Below are 27986 nucleotides of genomic sequence, written 5' to 3'. Positions count from 1 at the left end.
TTTTTTTTCCTTGCAGACAAGGACACATCCTGGACATGGCCTCAGAGATCCACATGCCCGGCCCAGTGTGCCTCATTAAGAACACTAAAGGACAACTTAGAGTTAATCAGGAAGCTTTGGAGATCCTGTCTGCCATTACAGAGCCTGTGGTGGTAGTGGCTATTGCGGGCCTCTACCGCACAGGCAAATCCTACCTGATGAACAAGCTGGCTGGGAAGAACAAGGGTGAGTGGTACCAGCAGAGCTTGGATGAGTCCCCTCTGTCTAGTCATTCTGGGAACTGAGGAAAGAAAGTCAGAGTTGGGGGTGAATATTGAAAGCTTTCAATCCATCAGTGAACTCCTTACATTAACTTGAAGGATTGAAGTCAATTCACTCTTTCTTCCCACTTTACCTTTTTTCCCACATTTAAAATATATGTCTCACTGGATAAAATAAGGAATTTTAAGTTAATTTAAATAACAATGAATTATAAAAACACTTACTAAAATACTCATGTAGTAACAGCAAGCTTTCACTGAATTTTAAGATTAGATGAATGTTTAAATCTGTATTGGACATCCTAATTCTCTATTTTTTGTAATTAAGCTCAATATTGTTTGTAATTTCTTTCATCTCTTTTACATGAGACAGCTGTTCAGTGCCAGGCATCAGTGTGGTTTATAGAGCACCAAACTATGAATCAGGAGATTGGTGTTAAAGTGTAGTATGTATGTGTGTCTAACTATCCACCAGTTACCAGTTCTGGGTTTCAGCTTCATCATTCAGAAAATGAGTGATTGGACTAAGATAGCTTGAGGTCTTCTGTCAACCTAAAGTAACCACAGATAGTCGCTCTCCCAAGAAATCAATTTATTGGGGAATAAGCAGAGAATTTACAAATTCTGGATATAGGTGCTATGACTAATCTGAAGCTCCTCTGAGGAGGTTGAGGCAGTGAGAAACTTGTAAAGGCCAAAAAGGAGAAGCACATGCAGGTTGATTACCTTAAAATTTCATTGGTCTACAGGAGCTTATTGTTGGTGGTGACATATGAATTGACTATTACTTGAAAGGGTTTTATGAATGTGACCCTGATTGTAGGGCCCCTGATTGCAGGGGGTAATGTCAATGTAAGGTTGTGGTTAGGACTGGCTGTTGCTGGAAATATTGATGTGATCTTATTTGCAAGGTTGTAACTGGCAGTGTCTTTGATGGCAGTTAGGAGGCATTTTTGCTGGTGAGCACGCAGGAAAACACTTCATGGCCTCCTGATTCCATTTTGTTAGGGTTTGGTATAATTGACGCCATTTTTACTCTGACAACTTTCAGAACATTCTCCCCTTTGATCAAGGTGTTTCTCAGAATTCATTGTGAACTAGCCATCCTGTGGTTATGTTTTATGTGTTTCTCAGTGTTGAAGAAACTTGAATTGGTTGCTCTTGTCCCAAGTCAGGGGGAAGTGACTAGTGACTGAGAGTCAGTTTCAAAACATTTTAGCCACATTTGAGCAACAAGGAAGTTTGGAAGGAGTAACTTTCAGGTTAAGTCTGCCTGGAATTCATTTTCAGCTTCCATTTAGTCAGTTTTGCATGTGTTGGAAATATTCCTATTCAAGTGCTGGCCAGGATTATTCTGTTAGGAGTGTCATTTTTGCAGAAGTTGGATGGGCAACAAATACAAAGTTTAAACTAATATAGATGAGAGCCATGAAGAGTCTAACAAATCCATTTCAGAAAACTTTTCTAAGCCTATTAAACAAATTTAAAGACCATGTGGTATTGGGTAAAATGTTTTGTAGACATTGAGTCTGTTCTCCTACTTATGTAGCTGGTGATACATAAGGTTGGTGATTTTATTATTCAGTATTCCACTACTAGGTTAAATTAAATCAGAGAGTGGTAACTCTAAAAAGGATTTATTGGCACAATTTGAGCAAAAGCTTGTATTGGGCTGTGTTCAAAGTTACTCATTGGTCAAGGAAAGGATTTTGTAGTTCATGAAAAGATTTGGATTTGGCTTGACGGATCCAACATTTCATCAAGTTACCCAGAAGCTACTGATAATGAAATATTAACTACAGCATTATCCTTTCAAGAGAAAAGGAAGACATAAGCAAGGAATACGTAGTGAGTGTTCCAAGGTAAATGTTATCCTAGGAAATGTCGTTGTAGATAGATAGTCCCTGTCATTTTGCTAACACAAATTGGGATGGAAACCTACTAGCTGAGCACCTACCACAGAGTATATCCTGCTAAACAGCAGCTAGCCACCACAGGGCTTCTTCCTTCGCTTCCTGCATCTCAAGCAACTAATTAACCAGCACCCCTTCCCCAAATTGCTATAAATTATCCTTAGTCTGTAAACGGACTAGGCTTCAGTTTTCTGGAGTCCCCTCCGCAGGTCCTCCACCTTAGCATAAACCAGTATTGCTGTTAAACTGCCCACCTCTTTTTCTATCTGCTCGTTTTCTTGACCAAACAGCAAGAGCATCACCATTATGAGAAGTATAGTTCTGATGTTCTTACAACAGCTGGCCATAGCAAGATGACATCAACTTCTCATACTGGTTTGCAGTTTAAATATCTTTGGGTATGGCATTGAGTAGTTTGGTGAACTTTCTGTGTACCCCAAACATGAAACATGAAATTCATCCCTTGAAACTTATGTGGAGTCATGTAGCATTCGCATATGGGGCTCCAAGAACAGAACAATATTTATTTTGAGTAATTCCCGGTGAGAAAATTGGGAGAAAATGGCTTTGGAAGAACCTATAAGAATTCAGGATTTAGTCTAAAGTGTAGGTAAATAATAATAATAATAATAATCAATAGCAGTAGTATAAAAGCTCAAAAACAAAGCACAATGTTACTCTCTAATAACAGTTTTCCTTTCTAAAACATAAATTTTCTCCTACAGTCATCCTACGTTTTACTGAGGTAAGACTAATTTGTTTTCAGATTAAGTTAACCTCGTCAAACACGACTTGCTTATTTATACAAGTGCAGCAAGAAGAATCAGTCATACAGGTTCTTTTTAAGTTGTTATTGTTGGAAGTGTAAGCCAATTAAGTAGAACTCTTTGATAAATTTTGGAGGAGTATATCACACACACATGGCATAAAGACATGAAAACATACTGACGCAAAGATTTTATGACATTTCACCTTTAAAATTTTAGTCACCAGATAATAAAACATAGTAATACATACTCTCTAATTTATAAAAAGAACAGCTGGATCCAAATTATGTTTCTAACAAAATGTTTCTTTTCACTGATTTGAGAAACTATGAGACATCCCTGGTAACTGGTGACAGGAAATGCAGACCATAAATGTTACTATTGACAAAATGCAGTTGTAACTTAAGTACTACACAGTGCCCTGTCAGTCACATAGTCAATCTATAGATACCAACAAACTTAAACTTATAAAAATGAATTGTGAAACCTGAGGGATGAGCAGACAGGTTGCAGAAATGCCAGGTGCCAGGTTCTGTCTCCCTAAGCTCTACATTCAGAAATAAACTTATTTCTGCCAGTTCCCTGCCTCTCAGTTTATTGGCTTTGAGAGATAGCAGTCGAGCATTTACTTGGACCATAACAGAATAAGTGTAGTGGTTAATTACTTAGATGTTTACATTTTAGCTAAAGCTGGCTGAAAACACAGATGTTCCAAGTGACTTTGAATTTAGTTAACAGTTTCCCTTTCTTTTTTTTTTCTTAATTTTTAAAAAGATGTGGGGTACAATTCAGGGTTAGGTATACAAATGTTCATTTGTATGCAGGTGTTGATGAGGTGTGCCCCCTCTCCTCTGGCAGTTTCCCACTACTACCAATCCTGCCCCCACTTGTTTTTTGTTACTGACGATGGCCATCCTGACTGGAGTTAGGTGGTATCTCAGTGTGGTTTAAATTTCTATTTATTTGATGACTGGTGAGGCTGAGCATTTTTTTCAGGTATCTGTTAGCTGCTCATATGTCTTCTTTTGAGAAGTGTCTATTCATATCTTTTGCCCACTTTGTAGTGGAGCTTTTTTTTTTTAATGGCACATTTGAGTTGCTTATAGATCCTAGATGTTAGGCCTTTGTCAGGTATACAGTTGGCAAATATTTTCCCCTGTCTGTGGGCTGTCTTCCTGCTCTCTTGATGGTTTCTTTGACTTTGCAGAAGCTTGTCAGTTTGATGAGGTTCCACTTGTCTATCTTATCTCTTATGGCATGGGCACTTGGGGTTTTCATCGGGAATTTGTGGCCAATTCCAATTTCCATAAGGATGTCTCCTGCATTTTCTAATGTTCTTATAGTTTGAGGATTTACGTTTAGGTCTTTCATCCATTTAGAGTTGATTCTTGTGTATGGTGATAGGTAGGGATCTTGTTTTAATCTTCTGCATGTGGTCAGCCAGTTTTCCCAGCACCATTTACTGAATAGGTTCATAGACTGAAAGAATCAACATTGTTCAGATGTCCATCCTACCCAACACAATCTATAGATTTAACATAATGACCATTAAATTACCAGTAGCATTCTTCTCAGACCTGGAAACGACAATAGGAATTCATATGGAAACAAAAACGGCCACGAATAGTCAAAAAAGTCCTCAGCAAAAACAAAACAAAACAAAAAAACTAAGAGGGAGGTATCACACTCCCAGGCTTTAAACTTTATTATAAAGTTTAAATAACCAAGCCTAGTATTGGTACAAGAACAGACATATAAACCAATGGAACAGGTAGAGATTTCAGAATCAAAACCTCAGTAACTTAACCAACTCTTCTTTGACAAAAAACTCACCTGCAACCACTGGGAAGAGAAAATAATCCCTTTCTTTTGTTTGCCATTTTAACTTTACTTGGCTAGTCAGCTTGGGTAGGAAACATTTTAAAGTTGACTTTTTTTCAAAGGTTATTTGCAGTTTTTTAATTTGTTTATTTACTTTCTTAGGTCCATGTGGCAGAAAAGACATTTTCCACGCTGAATAGAAAGATCTTTTATTATTATCCTGAGCTCAAGATTGTGTCCAATGGACAAGGATGGTTCAAAAGCAGACTCTGCTCGAGAGCCTAGTTTTTATATAAATTAGGTGTGCAGGCCATTGAAAATATTAAACCAGGCATGAAGAAGTGAAATAAAACCAGAGCAATGTACTCACCAGAAAGATGATGTTCTTATACCAGAAAAGGGCTTGCCAGAAAAGTCTTTCATAGCCCCAGAAGGGATGCAAGGTCTTATATTAAGGCTACCTTATTAAATTAGATCCTGAATGCAGTCAAAATAACTAAACAAAAAAGAGAGAGTTCAAGCCAAGGGGAGACTCATCAGGACAGAAAACGTCAGTCATGAAAATGAAGAGACTAAGGGCTTAACAAGTGAATGTTACACATGGTTCCAGGCCTGCTGATGATTCCAAAATGGGTTCACGTCCAGTCCCTCTTCTGATGTCAGATTATGTCAACTAAACTAACAAAAGAGAGAATGACTGGTTAAACTGATAGGTTTGTTTCAGAAAAAGCTTGGAACTTTCAAATCTGGGATGTCTATGCCATCATGAATCATAAGCATACACCGGGAGGTTGAGGTGGTGGGAAATTTTTAAATGCAAATATGAGAAGTACTTGTAGGTTATTTTGAAACAAAAGTGCATTGGTTTACAGATGCTTACTGCAGAAGGTGATGCGTGCATTGGCTGTTGCTAGGAGAAGGTCTCCATAGAAGTGACACTGATTGCCACTTAGACCACTTGCAAGGCTGCAGTTGGTACTGACTGTTACTGGAAATTATGTCCTCATAACTGTGACCTTTAGTTGCAAGATTGTGTTTTGGCAAAATCCTTAGTAGCAGTCTCCATTACAGGCCAGTGTGCATGAGAGCTTTTCTTCATGGCCTCCTGAATCCATTTTATTAGGGTCTGCCAGAAGTGACTCCATTTTAATTCTGACATCTTTCACATGTCCCATTTTCACAATTCTAGAACTCTCTTACCTAACCCAAAGTATTACTTCCTCCTATATTCTAATACCACACACACTGATTTTTCTATTTTTTTCTGATTTTTGTTAGCACCTATCTGAAACACTTAAGTGATTTCTGTGGTTAATAAATTTGGCTTCCTAAAGTATATATTCACAGGTTCAAATCACAGATTCCTCACCTACATTTCAAGGTTTGATTGTCACTACTCTATTCCTAGAAATCTGTTTCAGCAGACTGTGCTAGAGTGAATACTTCATACCATCCTGCCCTTGTCAGAATCTCCTTTGTTCAGAAGTCCTTTTGTTAACATGGCACCCACATAGGGAAAAAGAGTCACTACATGAAGGTGAACCAGACCTATAGAACTCTTGTCTCAGCCCCTCTCTAGTATTACTTCTCACTGCAGGTTTCACCTTCCTTTGAGGTTGACATAAAAATACACAGGTCTTAGTTTGTTTCTGTGGCGATAAATAATATAAATTTATTTCTCATAAATCTGGGGGTTGAGAAGTTCAAGGTGAAGGCACGGGCAGACCCAGTATCTAGTGAGAGTCAATTATTCACAGAGGGGCGTTGTCACTGTCCTCACAGGGCAGATGGAGCAGGCAGAAAGAACAAAGATACTCTCTCAAGCCCTTTTGTGAGAGCACGAGTTTCATTCTTGAGGGCAGACCCCTCATGAGCTAGCCACTTCTTAAAGTCCCACCTCTTCATACCGTCACCTTGGGGTTAAATTTCAAAATCTTAATGATGAGTTGGGAGAGACCACCTATTCAGAATGTAGCAACAGATTAAACAAGGTTTACACTAATTTTCTAATGTAATCTATTCAAGCCTATAAAAATATGGATTGAATCAGGACACAAGTACTTGAGAATGAATGTCCTTGATATATATAAAGATTTAAATGGTTGTCCTTGCAGAAATGGAAGCACTCGTTATTCTTGCCAGGAACTTACACTCCTACAAATTTACCCAAAGTAACCTCTGGACTGCCTGGATTCTATGGTCACTATAGGTTGTTTCCCTTCTTCCTCTGCAGGTTTTCCTCTGGGCTCCACGGTGAGATCTGAAACCAAAGGCATCTGGATGTGGTGTATGCCCCACCCCTACAAACCCAACAACACCCTGGTCCTTCTAGACACTGAGGGTTTGGGTGATGTGGAAAAGGTAAGACAAAGTCATGGAGTCTTGATTCTCTACTTACATTTTTGTTTACAACTTCAATCCAACTTCTGTGGCCTATTTTTGCTCACAGCAAATCTACTTACAGGCAATGAAGCTAAATTCTTTTTCCTAGAATTTACTTCCAAGGTAAGCTTAAATACTTGGTATGTCAGGGAGAGATCTTATTTTTAACACTTGGATGAATGACATAATTTACTACATACTGAACAGCTGGATTTTAGGACTATATGCTAAATACATAACCCTGAATTCCAAAGCTCTGTACCAATCAGTAAACAAGAGAAAGGGTCATGCCTAGTTGAAGACAGCAGTATTATCCTTTAGAGCCTTTAGAGTATCCAAATGCAGGAAGTGGGACTTTAATCACTCTTACAAATTAGAGAAAGCTTCTTGGAAGAAACCATAACCACTGGGATTAATGAGTGCTACTAGTTAAGGTATGTGGTGTTTGTAGGGTTGAAGATAGATATCAGGAACATAGAGTTTCAGTTGAGTAGTCTATTTAAAAATCTATAGAAAATCACCAGCTACAGCACATTCATAGACGTTGTAGCCCAGCCACTGGATTTGGAGATAAATTCATCACTGACTTTTATGAAAACATAAGCTAGATCCACAAAAAACATTGTAAATTGGAAAAGTCTAGATGATTTGTCTTTATAGTGTAAGGTGCAATTAATCTTTTATTTATATTAGTCTGAGTAGAAATTGAAAGTAGCATCAGTATGTTCTTAGCTTTCACACTGCAAAAAGTTATGAGTGTGGAAATCTCATTTGGAAATAGTGACTTTAAAGATACAATTTTAGAGTTCTCAATCATCATTTCAGTGTAAAACCAAGATGAAATATTGATTTGAAATAGATTTTAATTTGGATAACTTTTTTCTTTTCCTTTTTTTGCAAAAGTACATTTGTTCAAGAGACCACAGTGTACAAATTTATAGTTGCCTGATGAAAGAAGAACAGCCGGTTGGCCTTGGAAGGTGTAGTGCAATTCTGTTAGTATTTAATTATATTTTAAGGACTTTCATATCTTCCTGAATCTCATTTCCAATCTTGTCTTCTTCTGCACACTTCTACTTGCTCCCTCAGTTCGATAAAATAATTCTATAATATCTTTATATGACCACACCCTAACAATTCGGACTTGGGCTCCATCAGTCCTTCAGTCTTCTTCATTCCTTTCATTTCTTCAAGTTCTTGTTTTAAGTACCTTTGGAGCCAAGTTTTTAAGGTCTGATTTATCAATTGGCTGCTTCCCTCACAGCCAAAGAAATATGAGAGACAGAGGGAGCTGAGAGAAGAAGTTTATTCCGATACCAAGGAATCATGCAACAAGCTGTGTATTCACCAAGAACCTGTTCATTTAGGCAACGTTTTTTATAAGTATTTATAACAAAACATACAGCTTCTTCTCTTCTTTAACCATGGATTAATCATGGCTACATGTCTTGTGACCATTACTTGGTCTCTTTCTTTTTTTTTTTTTAATTGGAGTCTCATTGTGTCACCCAGGCTGGAGAACAGTGGTGCACTCTAGACTACTGCAGTTTGACCAGCTGGGCTCAGGAGATCCTTCCTCCTCAGCCTTTCAAGAGGCTGGAACTACAGGCATGCGCCACCACGTCCGACTAATTTTTTGATTTATTGTAGAGATGAGGTCTCATAAAGTTGCCCAGGCTGGTCTTGAACCCCCAGGCTCAGGCAATCCCCTCACCTTGGCCACGCAAAGTATTGAAATTACAGGTGTAAGCCACTGCGCCCAGCTGTCAGTTTCTTTCTTAATCAATGTTCAGATCCTAAACAGTAACTGACACAAACCAGTGTTTACATTATTTCAATTCGGCCATTCTTCTAAGTTATAATTACCTTGAACAATTTGGGACTGTGTGTTTTCTAGCTGGTTGGAGTCTTTTACTTATTCTCAGAGTTCTGGACTACAAGGCTTAGCTAAACATTATAAACAAATTGAATAAAAAGACATGAAAGAAAGGAGTTGTCATGTAAAGTCTAAGGGAACAGATACATTCCAGATTGTAAGGAGTTTCAGCGGAGTACATTTCATACCTAGGTCCAGCAGAGGCTTCTCCAGGGTAGTGCAGTTTCTTGCATCTCCTACTTATTCAGGGAGCTCAAAGTAGATGGTTGTGTTTCCTTCAGTAACAGCAATGATACTAGATCCACAGGCAGTAAGGTGAGAGAAGGAAAAATGTGTGTTTTAAATTCAAGCAGCTTCCTCATTTAACCCAACTCAGCACAAAGAGAGTTTCTCAGTACAGGTTTCTAAGTCTTTTCTAAATAACTGCTCTAATATAACCAAAATTGCCTCTTTTCAGACTGTAGCATAGCTATTTTCTATCTGCTGGAATCAATTCCAGTTAGGCATAGCCCCTTCTTGCTTTGAGCTCACAGAGTATTTGTTCCTGTTTATTTGCCTTCTTTCTTCACCCTGTATTTTTAAAAATTGTTTTTTGTTTTGTTTTTTACATGATAACTTTGATCCCACTTCTGGCTGAAATTATTATTTTGGTTGCGTTTATCTGTTGGCATGTTTATCAGATACTCCAAAAAGTCATCTTCTTGTGGTTAGGGACTGTCTTACAGAAACTTGCATCCACAAAATCAAATGCAAGATTTGCATTTTGTACACAGAAAAAAAAAAGTGAATTCAGGTAAATAATGTTTGCATCCCTAATATAGCCCATAATTGCAAAAGTTTTCAAAAGGTTCATTGCCCACTAATTATTGGATACTTACTGTTATCTAGCGGTGTATCAAACATTTTACACATTGATGGTGTCAAATTGCTTCTTTTATTACCCAAAGAAAATGAAGCCATGAGAAGAGTCCATGCAAATGACAAAACTATGGTTTGAATTTTAGATCTGCTTCAAATTTTAGATTATTTGCCCTAATGTTAAGCTTTATATACTACAGTTAAAATAGTGAATGAACAACCAATGAGTGAATGAATGAATGAACGAAAAGCAAATACTTAAGTCTCCACTTGAATGTGCTTCCTAGCGCCATATCAATCCTGAAAAAAATTTAAGTTTATTCTCATGCAAAAAGTACAGATCATGATACTGGAGACTTCAAATCAAATAAGAAGAAGCTTCTCTTAAGCAGTTACAGCACAATTTATAAAGCACAGAAAAGGAAGTACTTAGATTTTTTTTGTGATTGGCCATCACACATTAGCAATAGTTTTTAGGACAAGTAGAGATATTTCAACTGCTTTTTTCATAACTGATTGATTTAATTTCACTGAATCATGCTGACAAGTTTGTAAAACTTACATTTGTCTTTCTTAAGAGTCAATGTTTTGGGAAAGCCAGAATGATTTCAGTTTTTATTACATGAATATCAGCAGTTGCCCTTCATTTACATCTAAACTGTGGCCTCCATTTTTTTTTTTGCTTCTAGGGAGACCTTAAGAATGACTCATGGATCTTTGCCCTGGCTGTGCTTCTGAGCAGCACTTTTGTCTACAACAGCATGGGCACCATCAACCTCCAGGCCCTTGAGCAACTACAGTATCCTTCCAGGAACTGGACCACCATGTTTTAATGAGTTTACAGTTATGGCTTGAGCATGTTTCTGTTTTTCTGTAATTCGATTGTCATGGATGAGCAAGGGATGGGGGTAGAAAGCAAAAAGCAAAAGTAATTTTTCTAAAACCTGTTTGTAAGTGAGATTGGAGAATTGTGATGTCAGGCTCTTCTCCTTCCTTAGCAAAGATCTCAGCTATGTGACTAAACTATCAGAGCTAATCAGAACACAATCCTGCCCCAGAACTGATGAAGTAGAGGACTCCTCTGAGTTTGTGAGTTTTTTCCCAGACTTTGTTTGGGCTGTTCGGGATTTCATGCTGGAGCTGAAGTTAGATGAACACCCCATCACAGAAGATGAGTACCTGGGGCATGCCTTGAAGCTGATTCAAGGTATAAGAGTGGCCTCGGTTGCGGGGAAGTTAAGTAGCATGGTAGGGATCCACTGCCTGGGTGGGGGGAGGTTTAAGAAGCAGGGTAGGGTTGATTCAGCACTTAACATCAGTGTTTATTTGAGACTAGATTGAGGTCCATCCCAACGTTAATTGGTGACAAGTTTTCATGATTTTAGTGGATATTATTGCTTTAATATTTCCAGAATGTAGGGTTTAAACTCACTTGAGGAAATTTAGGGCCCCATACTGGACCAAATGATTTTTGATCAATTAGTGCCATGAAAATAAAATTCTTGGTTACAATCAGTCCTACCACTTCCTAATTACCACATACTCATGATGATCTAAACAGAATCTTCCTGGACTATTTTGAAAAAAATAGTTCATTACATAGGAAGTTGGTAAACAATCTCTCGGAAAAAAAAAATTACCTGATTTTTAAAATCTATTTCATGCCATATATTTGACTAATGCCTGTATGGTTTCATCTTTCAAATTCAAAATTTTATAGTCTAAATGGACCCAAAATAATAGTGACATATTCTTCCAGTAAGACAGCCAAAAAATCCTTTATTTTACTTTCCTTTTAATACTGACCTCTTAATTCTGCATCCATATGCAATGTGTCATGCCGATAATACAAATTATTACATATATTTTAGAGAGTAAATAACTGACGGCAACTATAAAAATAGCTATTTTTGTTTATTCAGTCATTTATGTATTCTTTCACAAACAAATTATGAACAGCTGATGTACAAGATCTGACAATTAAGTTCAAAAACTCATCCTAGAAAAATTTCTACGTGCCTCACAGCTGGATATCACCATGTTCACCTTCAAATTACTCCCCTTGGGAAGCTATGCACCTATGCCACTACCTAGTCCACCTGTCAAAGCAATTTTGGAACTCTTCCTGGAATATCTAGGAGAGCCATCATCTGTGGTCTCCTTGATGTCCTGAATATCATCAAATGTCTTCATTTCAATATTTCTTTTATTTTCAAGTAAAGAAAAAAGTCATTGGGGACTAGATCGGGTAAGTAGGGAGGGTGTTCCAATGCAGTTATAGCCCATGCTATCAAGAGTGGCAAGTTCATTAACTTAATTGTTAAGCCACAACAAATAACAACAACAGCTCTGATGACCATTCCAGGAAAAGGGTTCCAAAACTGCTTTGACAAGTGGACTAGGTTCTGGCTTCGATGCATAGCTTCTCAAGCAGAGTACTTTGAATGTGACTTAGTGATATTCAGCAATGTGGTATGTAGCCCTTTTTCTAGGATGGTTTGTGAATCTAATTGTCAGACCATGTATGTCACAAAATCCCTTTGCAAGACACTGTCAAGTCTAACGTAACCTGATTAAAGAAGTGATACGGTCCCCAAATATCATTCAGGATAACCTTACTCTATGGAAGAGTCTACTAAAATAATAATTTCTAAACATATGCACAATATGTAATTTTTATTTTTGCTCTGATTGGTAAAAAGTTTTTCTCTTTACTGACCTGGGTTTTTTTGTCAATTTCAGACAATATCTCCATCAGCATTTTGTCCTTGTTTCTAGCTGAACTTTTTTTTTGAGCCCACATTTTATTTCTGACATGGGAGCAGTAAAATTAAAACAGTATATCACACTAAGTAAAATAACCCAGCACAGAAAGGAAAACACAGCATGATGTCACCTATTTATGAAATTGCAAACAAAAAAAGTGGAATACATTGAAACTGAGAGAAGAACAGTGTTTACCAGAGATATGGTGAAGGTGAGGGAGAAAATGGGCACAGTAGGTCAAAGGTCATTAACTTATACTTATGAAAGATTAATAAATCTAGAGATAGACTATACTGCAGGAGGACTAAATTAATAATATTGTACTGTCTACCAAAAATTGGCAAAGAGAGTATGTTTTAGGATACTTTACTCCTATTACAGAAAAAGAAAAAGAGATAAGTATGGAGAGTAATGGATACATAACTTGCTTGCTTGTAGAAATAATTTCACTATGTATATGAATGTCAAAGCATCATGTTATACATCTTCTATACACAATTTTTTGAAAAGTATTTCTCATTATTTTTTAATTAATCAATAATTCAATAAAAATTAATAAATAGTCAACTTGCCAGACATCATACAAAGGCCGAGAAAATCAGCAATAAATTATTTTACTTGGGGTGGATGCCTCTCCTTTTTGTCAGAAGTAGCTCCTTTAGTCTGCTCTGTGAAGGGATATATTTCCCATGCCCTTGATAGATTAGCATAAGACTAATTGCATGACTGGATAAAGAAGAGTCACAGACACGGGAGACTGCAATGACACAAGGACTCTGGAAATGAAAAAATCAGTCTTGACTAAAAGCTGCTCTTCAGTGTTCACTGTTTTTAATTTGCAGGCGAGAATCCTCAAATCAAAAATTCTAACTTGAGTAAAGAGTGCATCAGGTATTTCTTTCCAAAACGAAAGTGCTTTGTCTTTGACCGACCAACAAGTGACAAAAAACTCTTAGTCCGTATTGAAGATGTACCAGAATATCAGCTGGATTATAACTTTCAGAAACAATCAAGAAAATTTTGTTCTTATATCTACTCCCATGCAAAAACCAAGAACTTGGGAGATGGAATCATTGCCACTGGAAAGCGTGAGTCTCTTTGCCTACATGGGTGTTTATTGAGGCCTACTGTATCTCAAAAAACTAATACACTAAACTTGTAAGCACAAACAACTGATGAAATTATAATGTCTGTGTTGTTAGATGAATTCCTATGGGGCATTTAGTGTATGTGTTTCTCAGTAAGAGTATACAAGATAAACTGTGAATTCATCTAAAACAACATAAATAGCAAGCCATGAATCCCCTAAAACCTACAGAGATTTTGAGGTACAAAACTAAGTATAAACTTATATTCAAAGCTGGATTCATGGGCATGCTACCTGTGGAGTATTGTAGTGTCCTGTGCAGAGAAGAGCTTCTAGCCTGGTTTAATGTTCTATCACGGTCTTCAAATTCTTGGTAATTTCTTTTTACAAGGGAACCTAGATTCACATTCAGAGGTAAGACTCCCTGCCGGGCTCAGTTGCTCAGCCGTAATCCTAGCGCTTTGGGAGACTGAGGTGAGTGGATTGGGTGAGCCTGCGGAGCAACTTGGTAAGACCTCATCTCTATAATAAATCAAAAATTAGCTGGGCGTGGTAGCGCACACCTATAGTTACCGCTACTTGGAAGACTGAGGCGGAAGAATTGCCAGAGCTCAGCAGAGTGAGGCTGTGGTGGCCAGGAGCGTGCCTTTGCACTCCAGTCTGGGCGACAGAGTGAGACTCCAACTCAAAAAAAAGGAGAAGACTCCCAAATGATATGACTTACTTCCCCTGTTGAATAAATGCTTTAAAATATTTATTTAAATAGAAAAGTATATTTTCAGAAAACCCTTGAACATATGAGGTCCGACAAGTTTGTCAACTCATCCTAGAAAAAGAGCTACATACCTCATTGCTGAATATCACTATGTTCACCTTGGGAAATACTCCCCTTGGGAAGCTATACAGCAAAGCCAGTTCCTTGTCTGTCAGTCAAAGCTATTTTGGAATTATTTTCCCGGAATGGCCACCAGAGTTGTTGTTGTATCACCCTTGATATCCTCACATGTCTTCCTTTCAATAGTTCCTTTATCTTTGGGTTTAAAAAAAAAGTCATTGGGTCCAGATCAGGCAAGTAGGGAGGGTGTCCCAATACAGTTATTTGTACAGGGCTGCCAAGCAAGCACACAGCAGCAAGTTTGTGAACTTAATTGTCAGGCCCAACCAATAACGATAACAACCCTGATGGCCATTCCAGAAAAAGAGTTCCACAATTGCTTTGATGGGTGGACTAGTAGCTGGCATCAGTGCCTAGTTTCTCAAGGGAAGTACTTCAAGGTCATCCTAGTGATATTCAGCAATGAGATAAGTAGCACTTTTTTCTAAGATGGCTCATGAATCTCATTGTCAGACCTCATCCTGCATGTGATCAGTAACTTAATTTTGTAACATGATAAATTGGAGGATTATGAAAGAAAGTGTGAATAGAAACAATGAGAATTTTATATGAAGGTAGTAGATTTAGAACAAGCAGCAGTAACAGAAGTAGTTCTAACAGTACTAGCAGAAATAGAAAGAGGAGGAGGAGGAGGAAAAGAAGGAAATTTTATACTTAAATAGAGTGTTGGTCAGGTGCAGTGGCTCACACCCATAGTCCCAGCATCTTGGGAAGCTGAAGCAAGAGGATTGCCTTGAGCCCAGGGGTTTGAGACCAGCCTGGGCAAATTGGCAAGACCCATCTACAAGAAGACAAAAAATTATCTGGGCATGGTGGTGCATGCCTATAATTCCAGCTAGTTGGAAGGCTGAGGTGAAAGGATCCCCTGAACCCAGTAGGTCAAGGTTATGGAGGCTGTAAGCGTACCACTGCACTCCAGCCAGGACGACACAGTGAGACTCCAACTCAAAAAAAAAGTACTAGTAGTAACACCAGAAATAGGAAGAGAAGGAGGAGGAGGAAAAGAAGGAAATTTTATAGTTAAATTGTGTGTGTGTGTGTGTGTGTGTGTGTGTGTGTGTGTGTGTGTGATTCTTAGAGTGCTAATATACAACACATGTAAAACAATCATTGAAAATGTTTTATTTGATCCATAAAATTTCTAAATGTTCAGGACTGGGGACTCTGGTGGTGACCTATGTAGAGGCCATCAACAGTGGAGGAGTGCCTTGTTTGGAGAACGCAGTGACAACTCTGGCCCTTCTTGAGAACTCAGCAGCTGTGCAGAAGGCAGCCGACCAATACAGCCAGCAAATGGCCCAGCAAGTGAAGTTCCCTACAGAAACACTCCAGGAATTCCTGGGCGTGCATGAGGCCTGTGAGAAGGAAGCCATTGCAGTCTTCAATGCACAGTCCTTCAAGAATGAAAATCAGGAATTCCAGCAGAAGCTTGTGGTAATGTGGCTTAGTATTATTTTCTCCTGATTCTTGCTCTTATGGATGGTTACTTAGATTTCATCGTTTCAACATCATGGCTCATCTCCCACTGATAGTAGAAAGAGCTTGGGTTATTGCATGTGACAGGACTCTAATGGGCTATAGTTTTATTTTGCTAAAGGATGAAGAATTTTTAAATTGTACCTTATTAGTGGACGTTGAACAATTATCATAATACTATAAGATAGGGATTGGCAGTCATGGGAAACTGCCAGGGGATAGGAGGTCATACCTTATCAACAAGGGTACCTGCATAATGAATGTTTGTATACCTAACCCTGAATTGTACCCCACGTTTTCAAAATTAAATATTTTTTAAAAGAAGAAAAAATTGCACACAATGCATAACAAATTACAATGATTTGAACACATTAAAAAAGGCCATTTATACAACATAGTAACTATAGGTAATAACAATGTATTGCATCCTTGAAAATTGTTCAGAGAGTAGTATGTATGTGTTCTCACCACAAAAGAATGACAAGTATGTGAAGTAATGTACATCTTTATTACCCTGATTAAGTCATTTTATAATCTTTATAAATTTCAAAACAGTATGAAGCACATATTATATAAATGCAATTTTATCTGTCAACGTTAGAAAGATAAAATAAAATAAAGAAGTACTTGCCTGACTCTGAGAGTGAAAGAATACAATTTATAAAGCTCTGAGTTCTGAATTCAGAATTCCATTTAAGGAAGTCCGAGTGCTCTATTCAATATACCACAAGCTAAAAACAAGGTGTTGATGAAGAATAGTTCTCATATGGGTACTCTGGGAAACTCCTTACCATTTTCATGTCAGCAATGGATGCATCAAATACTCCTCATGTTCCTAATCTCCCTGAATTCCTCCTCTGGTAGAAGAAATCTCTTATTTTAAAGAGCTCATATAATTGGGTAATGCCCACTTAAATAACCTCAATTTCTAAAATCAACATGAGTGTCATAAAATATTACCTCAACACTAGAGTACAATCCATCATATTGATAAGCCCAGAAACTGTGGATTTTGTGGAAACAAGAAGGAAAAATCTTGGGGGAGATTAAATCTGCTTCCCATAGTCATTGTATAGCCTTCTTTCAGTTTGCCTTTTTTCCATCCACAAGTGATGGAAATCTCTAAGTACATATTGAAAAAACCCAACTGCATCATAATTTACAAATGCAAGCCATAACATTATGTTTCTATATATTCACATGCTGAAATTCTCTTTGGAGGAATTTCAAGAGTTCCAAACCTTTTTCAGAGTACACTCAAGTCATTACTGGAAGAGGGTTTTCTACACATACATTGATCTATAGGAAACCATGTTCTCCAAGGGTACTACTACAGCCACAAATCAATGTTCTATTGCTCATTGTTAATGACTGGATCACTGTTAATCAATTATTGCTGAAGGAAAGAGGCAGTTCATGTTTCTCAACACCCCCCTTGACAAATGGTGTGCGTGGCCCCAAGAGTATTAAAGCACTTTCCAGAGAGCACACACAAAATGGATTAGAACTGGGACACAAGCATGTCTTCTGACTCCTGGTATATAGAGCTTCCCTGTCCATCCTGAAGCCATCAGACTGCTTCTTCCAAGAGGATCACAGTTGGCGCTCTCCTAACTGTGTCTCTCCGTTGCATTTCCCTACCTTTTTCTGTCAGGAAACCATACGTCAAAAGATGGCAAATATCTTGCAGCAAAATGAAGATGCATCTACCAAATATTGTCAGGAAGAGCTTAAGAGGCTTTCAGAGCCCTTGATGAAAAGCATTTCAAGAGGAACTTTCTGTGTTCCTGGCGGACACAGTCTCTACTTAGAAGAAAAGAAAAAGCTTGAACATTACTATAATCTAGTACCCAGGAAAGGAGTTAAGGTAAGGAATAGGGGGAGGGAGAAAGACTGCCAGAGTATGGTCAGAGAGTATTTGTTATCCTTTCTGAAAATAAATCTAAGATGAGGAGACCATTTGTGGAGAAAAAGCAGAACATGACACTATATTGGCATTTTTAGTTTGTATATCCACAATTAGTTAGACACTCTTAAGGACACTTTACAGAAACACTTCTTGTCAAAGAGGATTTAGAATCAGGAATCCAGGTGAAGCAAACCATTTCTTTTATTTTTTTAAAAATGGGAGAGTTTTTGTCCTAATTACAGAGGATACATTAGGAAATAAACAATCTTGTTTTCAGAAGTTTATGCTCTTACCCGAAATGGACAAATAATAGCCAATTGTATATGATGTGATTGCGATTATAATCCTGATAAGTACTGATATTCATAATGATGATGATGAGGTTAATGGCTAATACACATTGAGCATTCATTTCTTTATACTAGGTATGTTTTTAGGTGATCTTGCCGGGTTATCAGTTTAATCTTCCACACTGTGTTGTTGAAAAAGGTAATTCTGGGAGAAGCTAACTACTACGGTTCCCAAAATGATACAGTCATCAAGTGTTGGACCTAATAGATTTCATCTATGTACTTGGCAGTCATTTGAAACACAGAATTTTTGCTTTTGAGGAAACTTTATCTGTGTTTTATGATGACCATACCAATTTACTTTCCTACCAACAGTGCCTGAGGATTCCTTTTCTCCACATCCTTGACAACACTATTTACCTTTTGACTTTTTGATAATGGCATAAATGCAAGATAATATCTCCTTATGGTTTTGATTTACATTTCTCTGAAGATGTTGAACATACTTTCACATACCTGTTGATCATCTGATTGTCTTCTCTTGAGAAATATTGATTTAGGTTCTTCACTCATTTTTAATTTTGTTTTGTTTTTTCTTTGTTGGTGCTGTTTGGCTATTGAGTATAAATGTGTTTTTCAAGAAAACCACAGATCTAACCCTGTAAACTCTGCATCCTGACCAGACCAGGACTCCACAACTGTTCATTTTAAATATATACAATCTTATTTGTCAATCATACCTCAATAAAACTGAGAAAAAAATCAGAAAAGCTTTCTGGAAGAGAGGTAGGAACTAATAGCTGGAATATTAGCAGATGTTGTTGTAGTTGAGAAAGGGTTGCACAGATTCCAGGCAAAAGGAAAAGAATGTGCAACTACTGCAAACAATGGAGAATATGTGTTTAAAGAATGGCACATAAATCTAAGGTTCTGCATCTCTGGGTGGGCAGTGGGCAAAACATTCCTGGGAGAAGAGGCTGGAGAGCTGGGAAGGAGGTTGCTGCATAGAGTTTTTAATGTCTCACCAAAGACCTGGGGCTTTTTATTGTGTCCACAGAATAAAGAAATCACCATGAGATCTTCAGAATACTGCAAAGTTTACAGTTTCAGATTTGTGGTTTTGTTGAAAAAATACTTTCTTCATCAGAAAGCTAGATATTTACTGCCTGACTGGCCTTTCCTCCTTCTCGATTCCTTAGGCAAATGAAGAATTGCAGCGTTTCCTGCAGTCACTGGTGGTTGTAGAGAAATCCATCCTGCAGACAGACAAAGCTCTCACCACTCAAGAGAAGGCCTCGGCAGGTACAGGGTCAAGACTTAGCTTTCAGAGGGTTGGGTAGGTTCCTGCAATGCCCTGTTAGCAATCAGTCAAAAGGATTTTCTTGATACAAGAGAGTCTTCCTACTATGGAACACATGATCTGCTAACTCTAAAAGTAACAAGGGGAGTTGGGGTTGCATAGCCATCCAGTCAGCGTCTATCCATCACATTCTGATTTATATTCCTGCTGACATGTCTAGTGGGAGAATTCAGAGATTTCCAATTTTTCAGCTCCGGCCTTTTTCAAAATCAGTTTGGCCTCTGGGTTCAAGAGAATATAACTCAATTCTGAATCTTTTTTCTCTTCTAAACCTTTGTGGAACAGCTGAGCGGACCCAGAATGAGATTGCTGAGAAAGAAGAGAAGCTGAAAGAAGAGCAAAAGACGGACCTTGAGCAAATGAGAAAATCTCAAGAGAGAATATTCTGGAAAGTCATAGACCTACTGCAGGAGATACATGAGAAGAATACCGAAAACCGTGTGAGAGACTTGAAATGGATACTGGATCACAAGCTGCAGGTGAGTCTGGATGAAGTCTGGTAGTGCTTGAGGTACTACACCCTGGTTCTGTAGAAAGAGAAGGGCCACAATTTTAAGCACAGCCATAATTCAAGAAGGAAACACTAAAGATATATTTCACTAAAACCTCAAAAACATTTAAATATTATTGAAGCCCATATGTCTACAAGATCCCATATTCTGTCTGGTTAGACATTGGAAAGTACACATGACAATCATTAGGGTGCTGGGCTAATGTTTTTAATATGTTTCTTTCATCTGTGATTTTTTTTCTTTTCATTGGTATTTTATAACTCTCCTGTGGAAATCTTTCACCTCCTTGATTAAATATTTTCACTGGTATTTTTTTGTTACTACTGTAAGTAAGATTGAATTCTTCTTTTGATTCTCATCTTTATCATAATCTGTATATAGAAATGTTAATAATTTTTGTACATTGATTTTTTTATCCTGAAACTTTACGGAAGTCGTTTATCAAATCCAAAAGTCTTTTGGGACAATCATTAGCATTTTCCAGGTAAAAAGTTATGTCATCAGTGAACAGAGATAATTTAATACCTTTTCCTCAATTAGGGTGTACTTTATTTCTTTCTATTGCCTGATTGCTCTAGCTAAAACTTTCAGTACTATGTCAAATAAGAGTGGTAAAAGTGGGCATTCTTATCTTTTTCTAGTACTTAGGGAAATGCTTTCAACTTTTCACCATTCAATATGATCTTGGCTACGGATTTGTCAACTCTTACTATTTTGAGATATGTTTCTTCAGTGTCTAGTCATTGAGGGCTTTTATCAGGAAAGGATGGTAATTTTTGTTGAATGTTTTTTCTGCATCTATTAATATAAATATATGTTTTTGTTTGTAATTCTATCTATGTTTATAATCGCATTTACTGATTAGCATTTGTTGAACCATCCTTGTGTTTATAGAGAAAAAAAGCTCATTTTATTGTGGTGTTTTATCTTATATTTTGTTGAGGGTTTATATACCTAATGTTTATCAGAAACATTGGCCTGTAGTTTTCTTTTTCCAGTGTTTTTCCCCAGCTTTGGCTCATGATGATACTGACATTGTAGAATGAGTCAGAAAGGATTCCCTCCTCTTCAATTTTTGGAAACAGTTTCCATAATATTCATGTCACTTCTCCTTTATACATCTGGTAGAATTCAGTTGTAAATCTGCCCGTCCCTGGAATTATTTTGTAGTTGTTCAGAGATTTTTTTTTTAAGTGTGAGGTACAATTCAGGATTAGGTATATAAGTGGTCATCAACAGGTATAATTTGAGCCTCCCTTTGGTCCCCACTTTACCTGGTTGGAGATCAGGTACCCTTATTAATGTTATTTGCCCCCCCTTCCCCTGGCAGTTTTCAGCTACTGCCAATCCCCTTATAGCATTATGGTAAATGTTCAGGGTCTACTTATGAGTGAGAGTATGTGGTACTCAGTTCTTTTTTTCTGTGATAAATCACTGAGTATTATAGACTCTAAATTCATCCAAGTTGCTGCGAAGCTCATAATTTTGTTCTCCCTTATGGCTGCATAATATTCCATCATGTATATGTACCACTTTTTTTTATCCAGTCCACTTTTGATGGGCAGTACAGTTGGTTTCATGTTTTTGCTATTGTACAGAGTGCTGTGATAAACATTAGTATACAGTTATCATTTTTGTAGAGTGATTTAATTTCCTCTGGGCATATTCTCAGAAGGGGGATTGCTGGGTTGTATGGAAGGTCAGTTTCTAGCTCTTTTAGGAATCCCCACACTATTTTCAATAGAAGTAGAACTAGTTTGCATTTTTGCCAACAGTGTAGAAGTGTTCCCTTTTCTCCATATCCTCACCAGCATGTTGTTTTATTAATGATGGCCATTCTTACTGGAGTTAGGTTGTGGTATCTCAATGTGGTTTTGTTTCGTGTTTTTCGGATGATTGGTGAGGTTGAGCATATTTTCATGTGCCTGTTGGCTGCCCATATGTCTTCTTTTGAGAAATGTCTATTTACGTCTTTTGCCCACTTTTTAATGGGGCTGCTTGTTTTTATCCTTTTGGCACATTTGAGTTCTTTGTAGATCCTGGATGCTGGGCCTTTGGCTGATATGCAGTTGGCGGATATATTTTTCCTATCCTGTGGGTTACCTCCTCACCCTCTTGATGGTTTCATCTGCCTTGCAGAAGTTTTTCAGTGTGATGAGGTCCCGCTTGTCTAGCTTATCTCTTATGGCATGAACTTTTGGGGTGTTGATGAGGAATTGGTTGCCTATTCTGATTTCCGTGAAGGTGTCTCCTGCATTGCCTAAGATTCTTAAAGTTTGAGGTTTTGCATTTAGGTCTTTGATCCATTTGGTGTTGTTTTTTTGTGTATGGTGATAGGTAGGGGTCCTGTTTCATTCTTCTGCATGCGGTCAGTCAGTTTTCATTTACTGAATAGGTTCTCCTCTCCACAGTGGTTGTTGTTGGAGCCTGTCAAAGATGAGTTGGTTGAGACATTGAAGTTTTGTTTACAGAATCTCTATCCTGTTCCATTGGTATCTATGCCTGTTCTTGTACCAATACAAGGTTATTCTGATTATTGTAGCCTTATAGTAAAGTTTAAAGTCTGGAAGTGTAATACCTCTCACTTTGTTTCTTTTGCTAAGTATTGTTTTACCTATTCATGGTCATTTATATTTCTATATGAATTTCTGTATTGTTTCAAGGTCTGAGAAGAATGATGTTGGTAATTTAATGGGTATAGCGTTGATTGCCTTTGGTAGGATGACATCTTAACGATGTTGATTCTTTTTTTTTTTTTTTGAGTTATAGTCTCACTCTGTTGCCCAGACTGGAGTGCAGTGGCCGCTCTGGGCCACCACAGCCTCGACCTGCTGGGCTCCAGCGATCCTTCCGCTTCAGCCTTCCGAGTAGCCAGAATGACAGGCGCGCGCTACCACGCCTAGCTAATTTTTTGATTTATTGTAGAGATGAGATCTCGCCTGCCCAGGCGGGTCTCGAACCTGCGGGCTCAGGCAATCCACTCACCTCAGCCTCCCAAAGGCGCGGGATTACAGACTGAGCCACCGTGCCCAGCTGATGTTGATTCTTCTAAGCCATGAGCATGGAATATTTTTCTATTTGTGTCATCCTTGATTTCTTTGAGCATTGTTTTGCAGTTCTCGTTATAAAAATATTTCACGTCTCTGTTTAGGAAGATGCTGAGGTATTTCATTTTTTGTGGCTATTGTGACTAGGGGTGTGCTTTTTATTTGGTTCTCTGCCTATTTGTTGTTGGTGTATAGGAATACGGCTGTCTTTTGCACATGTATTTTGTACCCTGAGAATTTGCCAAAGTCCTTTATCAGTGTAAGGAGGTTTTTTGACAGATTCTCTAGGATTTTTGAGGTATAGGATCATATCATCTGCAAAGAGAGATAACTTGACTTCTTTTCTCGTTGGGATACCCCTGATTTCCTTCTCTTGTCTGATTTTTCTAACTAGGACTTCCAACTCTATGTCGAACAGGTAGAGTGAGAGTGGGCAGTCTTGTCTTGTTCCAGTTTTCAAGGAAAAGGCTTCCAATTTCTGTTCACTTAGCAAGATGTTGGCTGTGGGTGTATCAAAGACTGCTCTTATTATTTTAAAATATGAACCCTGTATGCCTAGGTGTTAGAGGGTTTTTATCAAGAAGGGGTGTTGGATTTTATAGAAAGCTTTTTTCACATCTAATGGTAACCATGTGGTTCTAGTTTTTACATCTGTTGATGTATTTAATTATATTTGTGGTCATGCAGATGTTGAATCAGCCCTGCATCCAGGGGATGAACCCTCTTTGGTCATGGTGGATGATTTTTGAGATGTGTTGTTTCATCCAAGTTGCTACAATTTTGTTGAGAATTTTTGCATCTATATTCAGGGATATTATCATGTAGTTTTCTTTCTTGGTGGAATCTTTACCTGGTTTGGGTATAAGTGTGATGTTAGCCTCATAAAATGATTTGGGGAGAATTTCAACTTTCTCAATTGCTTAAAATACTTTCAATAGGACTGATGTCAGCTTTTCCTTGTATGTTTTGTAGAATTCTGCTAGCAATTCATCTGGTCCAGCTATTTTTGTTATAGGTAGTTTGCTTATGATAGAGTCCATTTACTAGGTTGTTATTGGTCTATTTGTCGTCTCAATGTCTTCTTGTTTCAACCTTGGAATGTGTGTTATGTCAGAAAGTACTCAATTTCATTTAGGCTATCAGGTTTTTTCCCATACAGGTATGTGTAGTAATCGCTGATAATCCTTTGTATTTCTTTGGGGTCAGTGGTGACTTGAACTTTTGCATTTCTAATTGTATTTATTTGGACTTTTTCTCTCTTTTTCTTGGTCATCCTGGTTAGAAGTCCTCAGTCTTATTTGTCCTTTGAAATAACCATCTTTTTGTATTGTTAATTTTTTCTGTGATATTTTTATCTTCTACATCCTGTATTTGAGCTTTTACTTTGGTGATCTGGATTCTTCTGCTGAAGTTAGGGTTTGAGTGCTGTTGCCTTTCCAGCTCCCTTGGGTGATTTGTTGGGCTCTCAACTTGTTCTCTTTCTATCTTCTTGATGTGTGTTCATTGAGATTAGATTAGTATTGATTTCATGACATTCCAGAGGTTCAGTAAGATGTTTCTTCATTTTCATTTGTTTCCAGGAGTCTTTTCTTTTGTTCAGTTGATTTATTTTGTTTATTTTTACTTTTACTCTTTTTTTTTTTTTTTGAGTTGGAGTCTCACTCTACTGCCCAGGCTGAAGTGCAGTTGTACACTCACAGCCACCACAGCGCAGACCTGCTGAGCTCTGGTGATCTTTCCACCTCAGCCTTCCAAGTAGCCAGAACTACCAAGCCCATCTGATTTTTAATTTATTGTAGAGACAAAGTCTCATCAAGTTGCCTGGGCTAGTCCCAAACCCGCAGGTTCAGGCAATCCACTCTCCTCGGCCTTCCAAAGTGCTGGGATTATTGGCTGAGCCACCGAGCCCGGCCTATTTTTTTTTTAATTTTAAAGATGTGGTGTACAGTTCAGGGTTAAGTATACAGATGTTCATTGTGCAGGTACACTTGTTGATGAGGTGTGTTCACCCCAATAGCAGAATTCCACTATTGCCATACCTACCCCACCCCCAGCTATTACCCCACTATTGACAATTCTTTTCTTATAGTATTATGATAAATGTTCAAGTCCACTTACGAGTGAAAGCATGTGATACCCAGTTCTTTGTTTCTGTGATAAATCACTCAGTGTTATAGACTCTAAGTCTATCCAAGTTGCTGTGAAGTTTATAATTTTGCCCTTCTTCATGGCTGCATAATATTTCATCATGTATATGTACCATATTTTTTTATCCAGTCCTCTTTCAATGGGTAGACATGGTTAGTTCCATGTTTTTGCTACTGTGAGCAATGCTGTAATAAGCATGTGTATGCAGTTATTTTTTCCATAGAGTGGTTTGAGTTCCTCCTGATATATTCCCAGTAGGGGAATTGTGGGGACACATGAAAGGTCAATTTTTAGACCTTTTAGGAATTTCCAAATGGCTTTCCACATATGTTGCACTAGTTTATACTCCCACCAACAGTGTGGAAGTGTTCCCTTTTCCTCACACCCTTTCCAGCACCTGTTGTTTTTTGAGTTATTGATGATGGCCATCCTGACTGGAGTTAGGTAGTATCTCAGTGTAGTTTTAATTTGCACGTCTTTGATGACTAGTGAGGCTGAGCATTTTTTCCTACATGGTCACAAGTCCCAGGGCATCCAGTTCACAGTGGGAGAATAAGGCCTCCTGTCTCTGCCCTCCCAATCTGTTTTTTTTTCTTGTTGTTGCTAGGGGTAGCAGGGAGGCAGCTAGGCACTCACCATCCTCCTTCTCAGTCAGTTCCACGGGTCTGCATCTATCACTCAGCTGCTGGCTCAGGGTGGAGAGTGGAACGTCTGGGGTAATGCATCTGCAGTTACCCAACAGGGCTTGTGCAGTGGGGACAGTGTTCTCAGAGGTCACAAAGAGCAGCCCCAATGCAATGCAGAGATCATTGCCTGGTCTCAAGATGTAATCCTGCTGTGCTGCAGAGGCTGCCCTGGAACACTTCTCTGCCCAGGCATTAGAGCATCTGCTCAGTTTCTCCACCAGCTGCTGTTCCTATCACAAGTGGAGTCAATAGCTCCCTCCCCAGCAGTTACCAGTTTCTGGATCTCAGGACTGGTTGCAAGGCTCTGGAGCCCATTCCAGGCTTGAGGTGGCCTCTCCCCATTACTTCCTTGAGACTTTGACTCAGGCTCCCTCACCGCGTTTCCTCCATGGCCCTCACTGTCAGTATTCAGCCTGGCACTGTGGTGGTGGAGTCAGTAACTGCTCCAGCAGTTCTTCCCAGGGAAAGCTCCCAACTTGTCTACTGCTAGGTCTTCCGTTCCAATTGTATGTGTCAGTGTTTGGCGGGGCGTCTGTCTCCCTGGTACTGTGCACTTGGAGTATCCTCTCTGGGCAAATGATGGTCGACTTCAGAGGGGTGTAGAGATTACCCCTCAGTCTCAAGATGCAGTCTTCTCAGATTTGGGTGAATTAAAGCAGATCTCTGTTCAGGCCTGAGACAGAGAAAATGGCAGTGGTCCGTCTTTTCTCCTCTAGTGGGGCTCAGCTCCATATTTCCTCCCCATGTTTCTCCACAGTCTCTGCTGTCAGTGCCTGGCCTGTTGCCGTAAGTTTTAGTTTGGGCCAAGTGCCAGGTGTCGAGAGGCAGCTCATCTCTTCTGCCCTTCCTAAGAGATGCCCCCAGGGATGGTGGATCCTTCTGCAAGCAGTGGATGCCGAATTTACAGCAGCGGCAAATTGCAGTCATTTCTGAAGAGGGGCTCCAGGTGCTTGGTCCTATGTCTCCCCTCAGTTAGACATTTGCTCACCCACATGCACAAACAAATGGATGCACATAAGTCCTTTTACACACTCACGCATGCAGAGACTCTCATATTTTAACCAGATCCATCACCATCTTGTCCCTTTCCCCACAGACTGTGTTTTCTTCGGAGATTTTTTAAATTATGGTTTCAATTTACCACTTATCTTTGTAAAAATGTACTCATTATTTTGATTTCTCTTTTTGGAAGAGGCTTACCCTGCTGCATCTAATCGGATATCTTGGACTCCTCCATTAACTGTGCCCAAATTTAATAAGACTTTAGTCCACCCGTCCTTGGGATTCTTGACACAATCATCCAAAAGACATGAAATAGATCATCTAAACTGAAAGTATCAGATTTGGTCTGATATGAAATAGGAGATACACTATTCTATACAGTGTCAGCAATTCTCATTATTTGGAGTGTGGCCTTGCTAGCTCAGTGGACCTGAGAATTAGTTAAAATTAAATCTGCATTTCTCCCAAAAGGCATTCTTTGTGCTGGAGCATGGCTCCCTATCTCCAGTGAGATGATGCAGAGGGAACGTCACAATAGTATCAACCTTGGATGCCTCCACTATACGGGTCAAAAGTTCTGGAAATATTGCAGATCATATCAGCTCTAAGGTGGCACAGAAGTAGACACATATGCTTAACTGAGGAAATTTTTAAATACTAAACTCTGTTTCTTAATATTGAAGATTTTTAAAGGCTGACTATTCCTGTGCAATAGGTTCAAGAACAACTGTGTGCTGAAGGATTTCCACAGAAATCTGAGAAGATAAATAAAGAGATAAATCGACTGCTAAAAAGCATTGAATTAAAAAATAATGAAAAGTCTTCACTGCCTTCAAAGATATTTGAAATGACTTTCACAACATTTGTGGAAAGAGTTACGGATTTTCTGTTTAAAAAGGCATGTAAACATCTCAAAGAAAATTTTAAGTGA

General features: G+C 38.5%; 1 protein-coding gene across 1 annotated transcript; it reads left to right on the top strand.

Moving 5' to 3' along the window:
- The first annotated feature begins 19 nt into the window (after positions 1–19).
- Positions 20–27986, top strand: LOC103275108 (guanylate-binding protein 7-like). Its single transcript, XM_008072523.2, has 10 exons — positions 20–225; positions 6995–7122; positions 10567–10676; positions 10888–11084; positions 13486–13731; positions 15779–16059; positions 17756–17968; positions 19500–19602; positions 19946–20139; positions 27771–27986. Exons 1-10 carry the CDS (start codon positions 36–38, stop codon positions 27984–27986), a joined length of 1878 nt encoding a protein of 625 aa, XP_008070714.1. The 5' UTR covers positions 20–35.

The sequence above is a fragment of the Carlito syrichta genome, unplaced genomic scaffold, assembly GCF_000164805.1.
Source record: "Carlito syrichta isolate Samal-C Ts95f unplaced genomic scaffold, Tarsius_syrichta-2.0.1 Scaffold315315, whole genome shotgun sequence".
NCBI classification, from domain to species: Eukaryota; Metazoa; Chordata; class Mammalia; order Primates; family Tarsiidae; genus Carlito; species Carlito syrichta.
The sequence above is the reverse complement of the archived record's forward strand: the minus strand, read 5'-3'. Positions and strand labels throughout refer to the sequence as shown.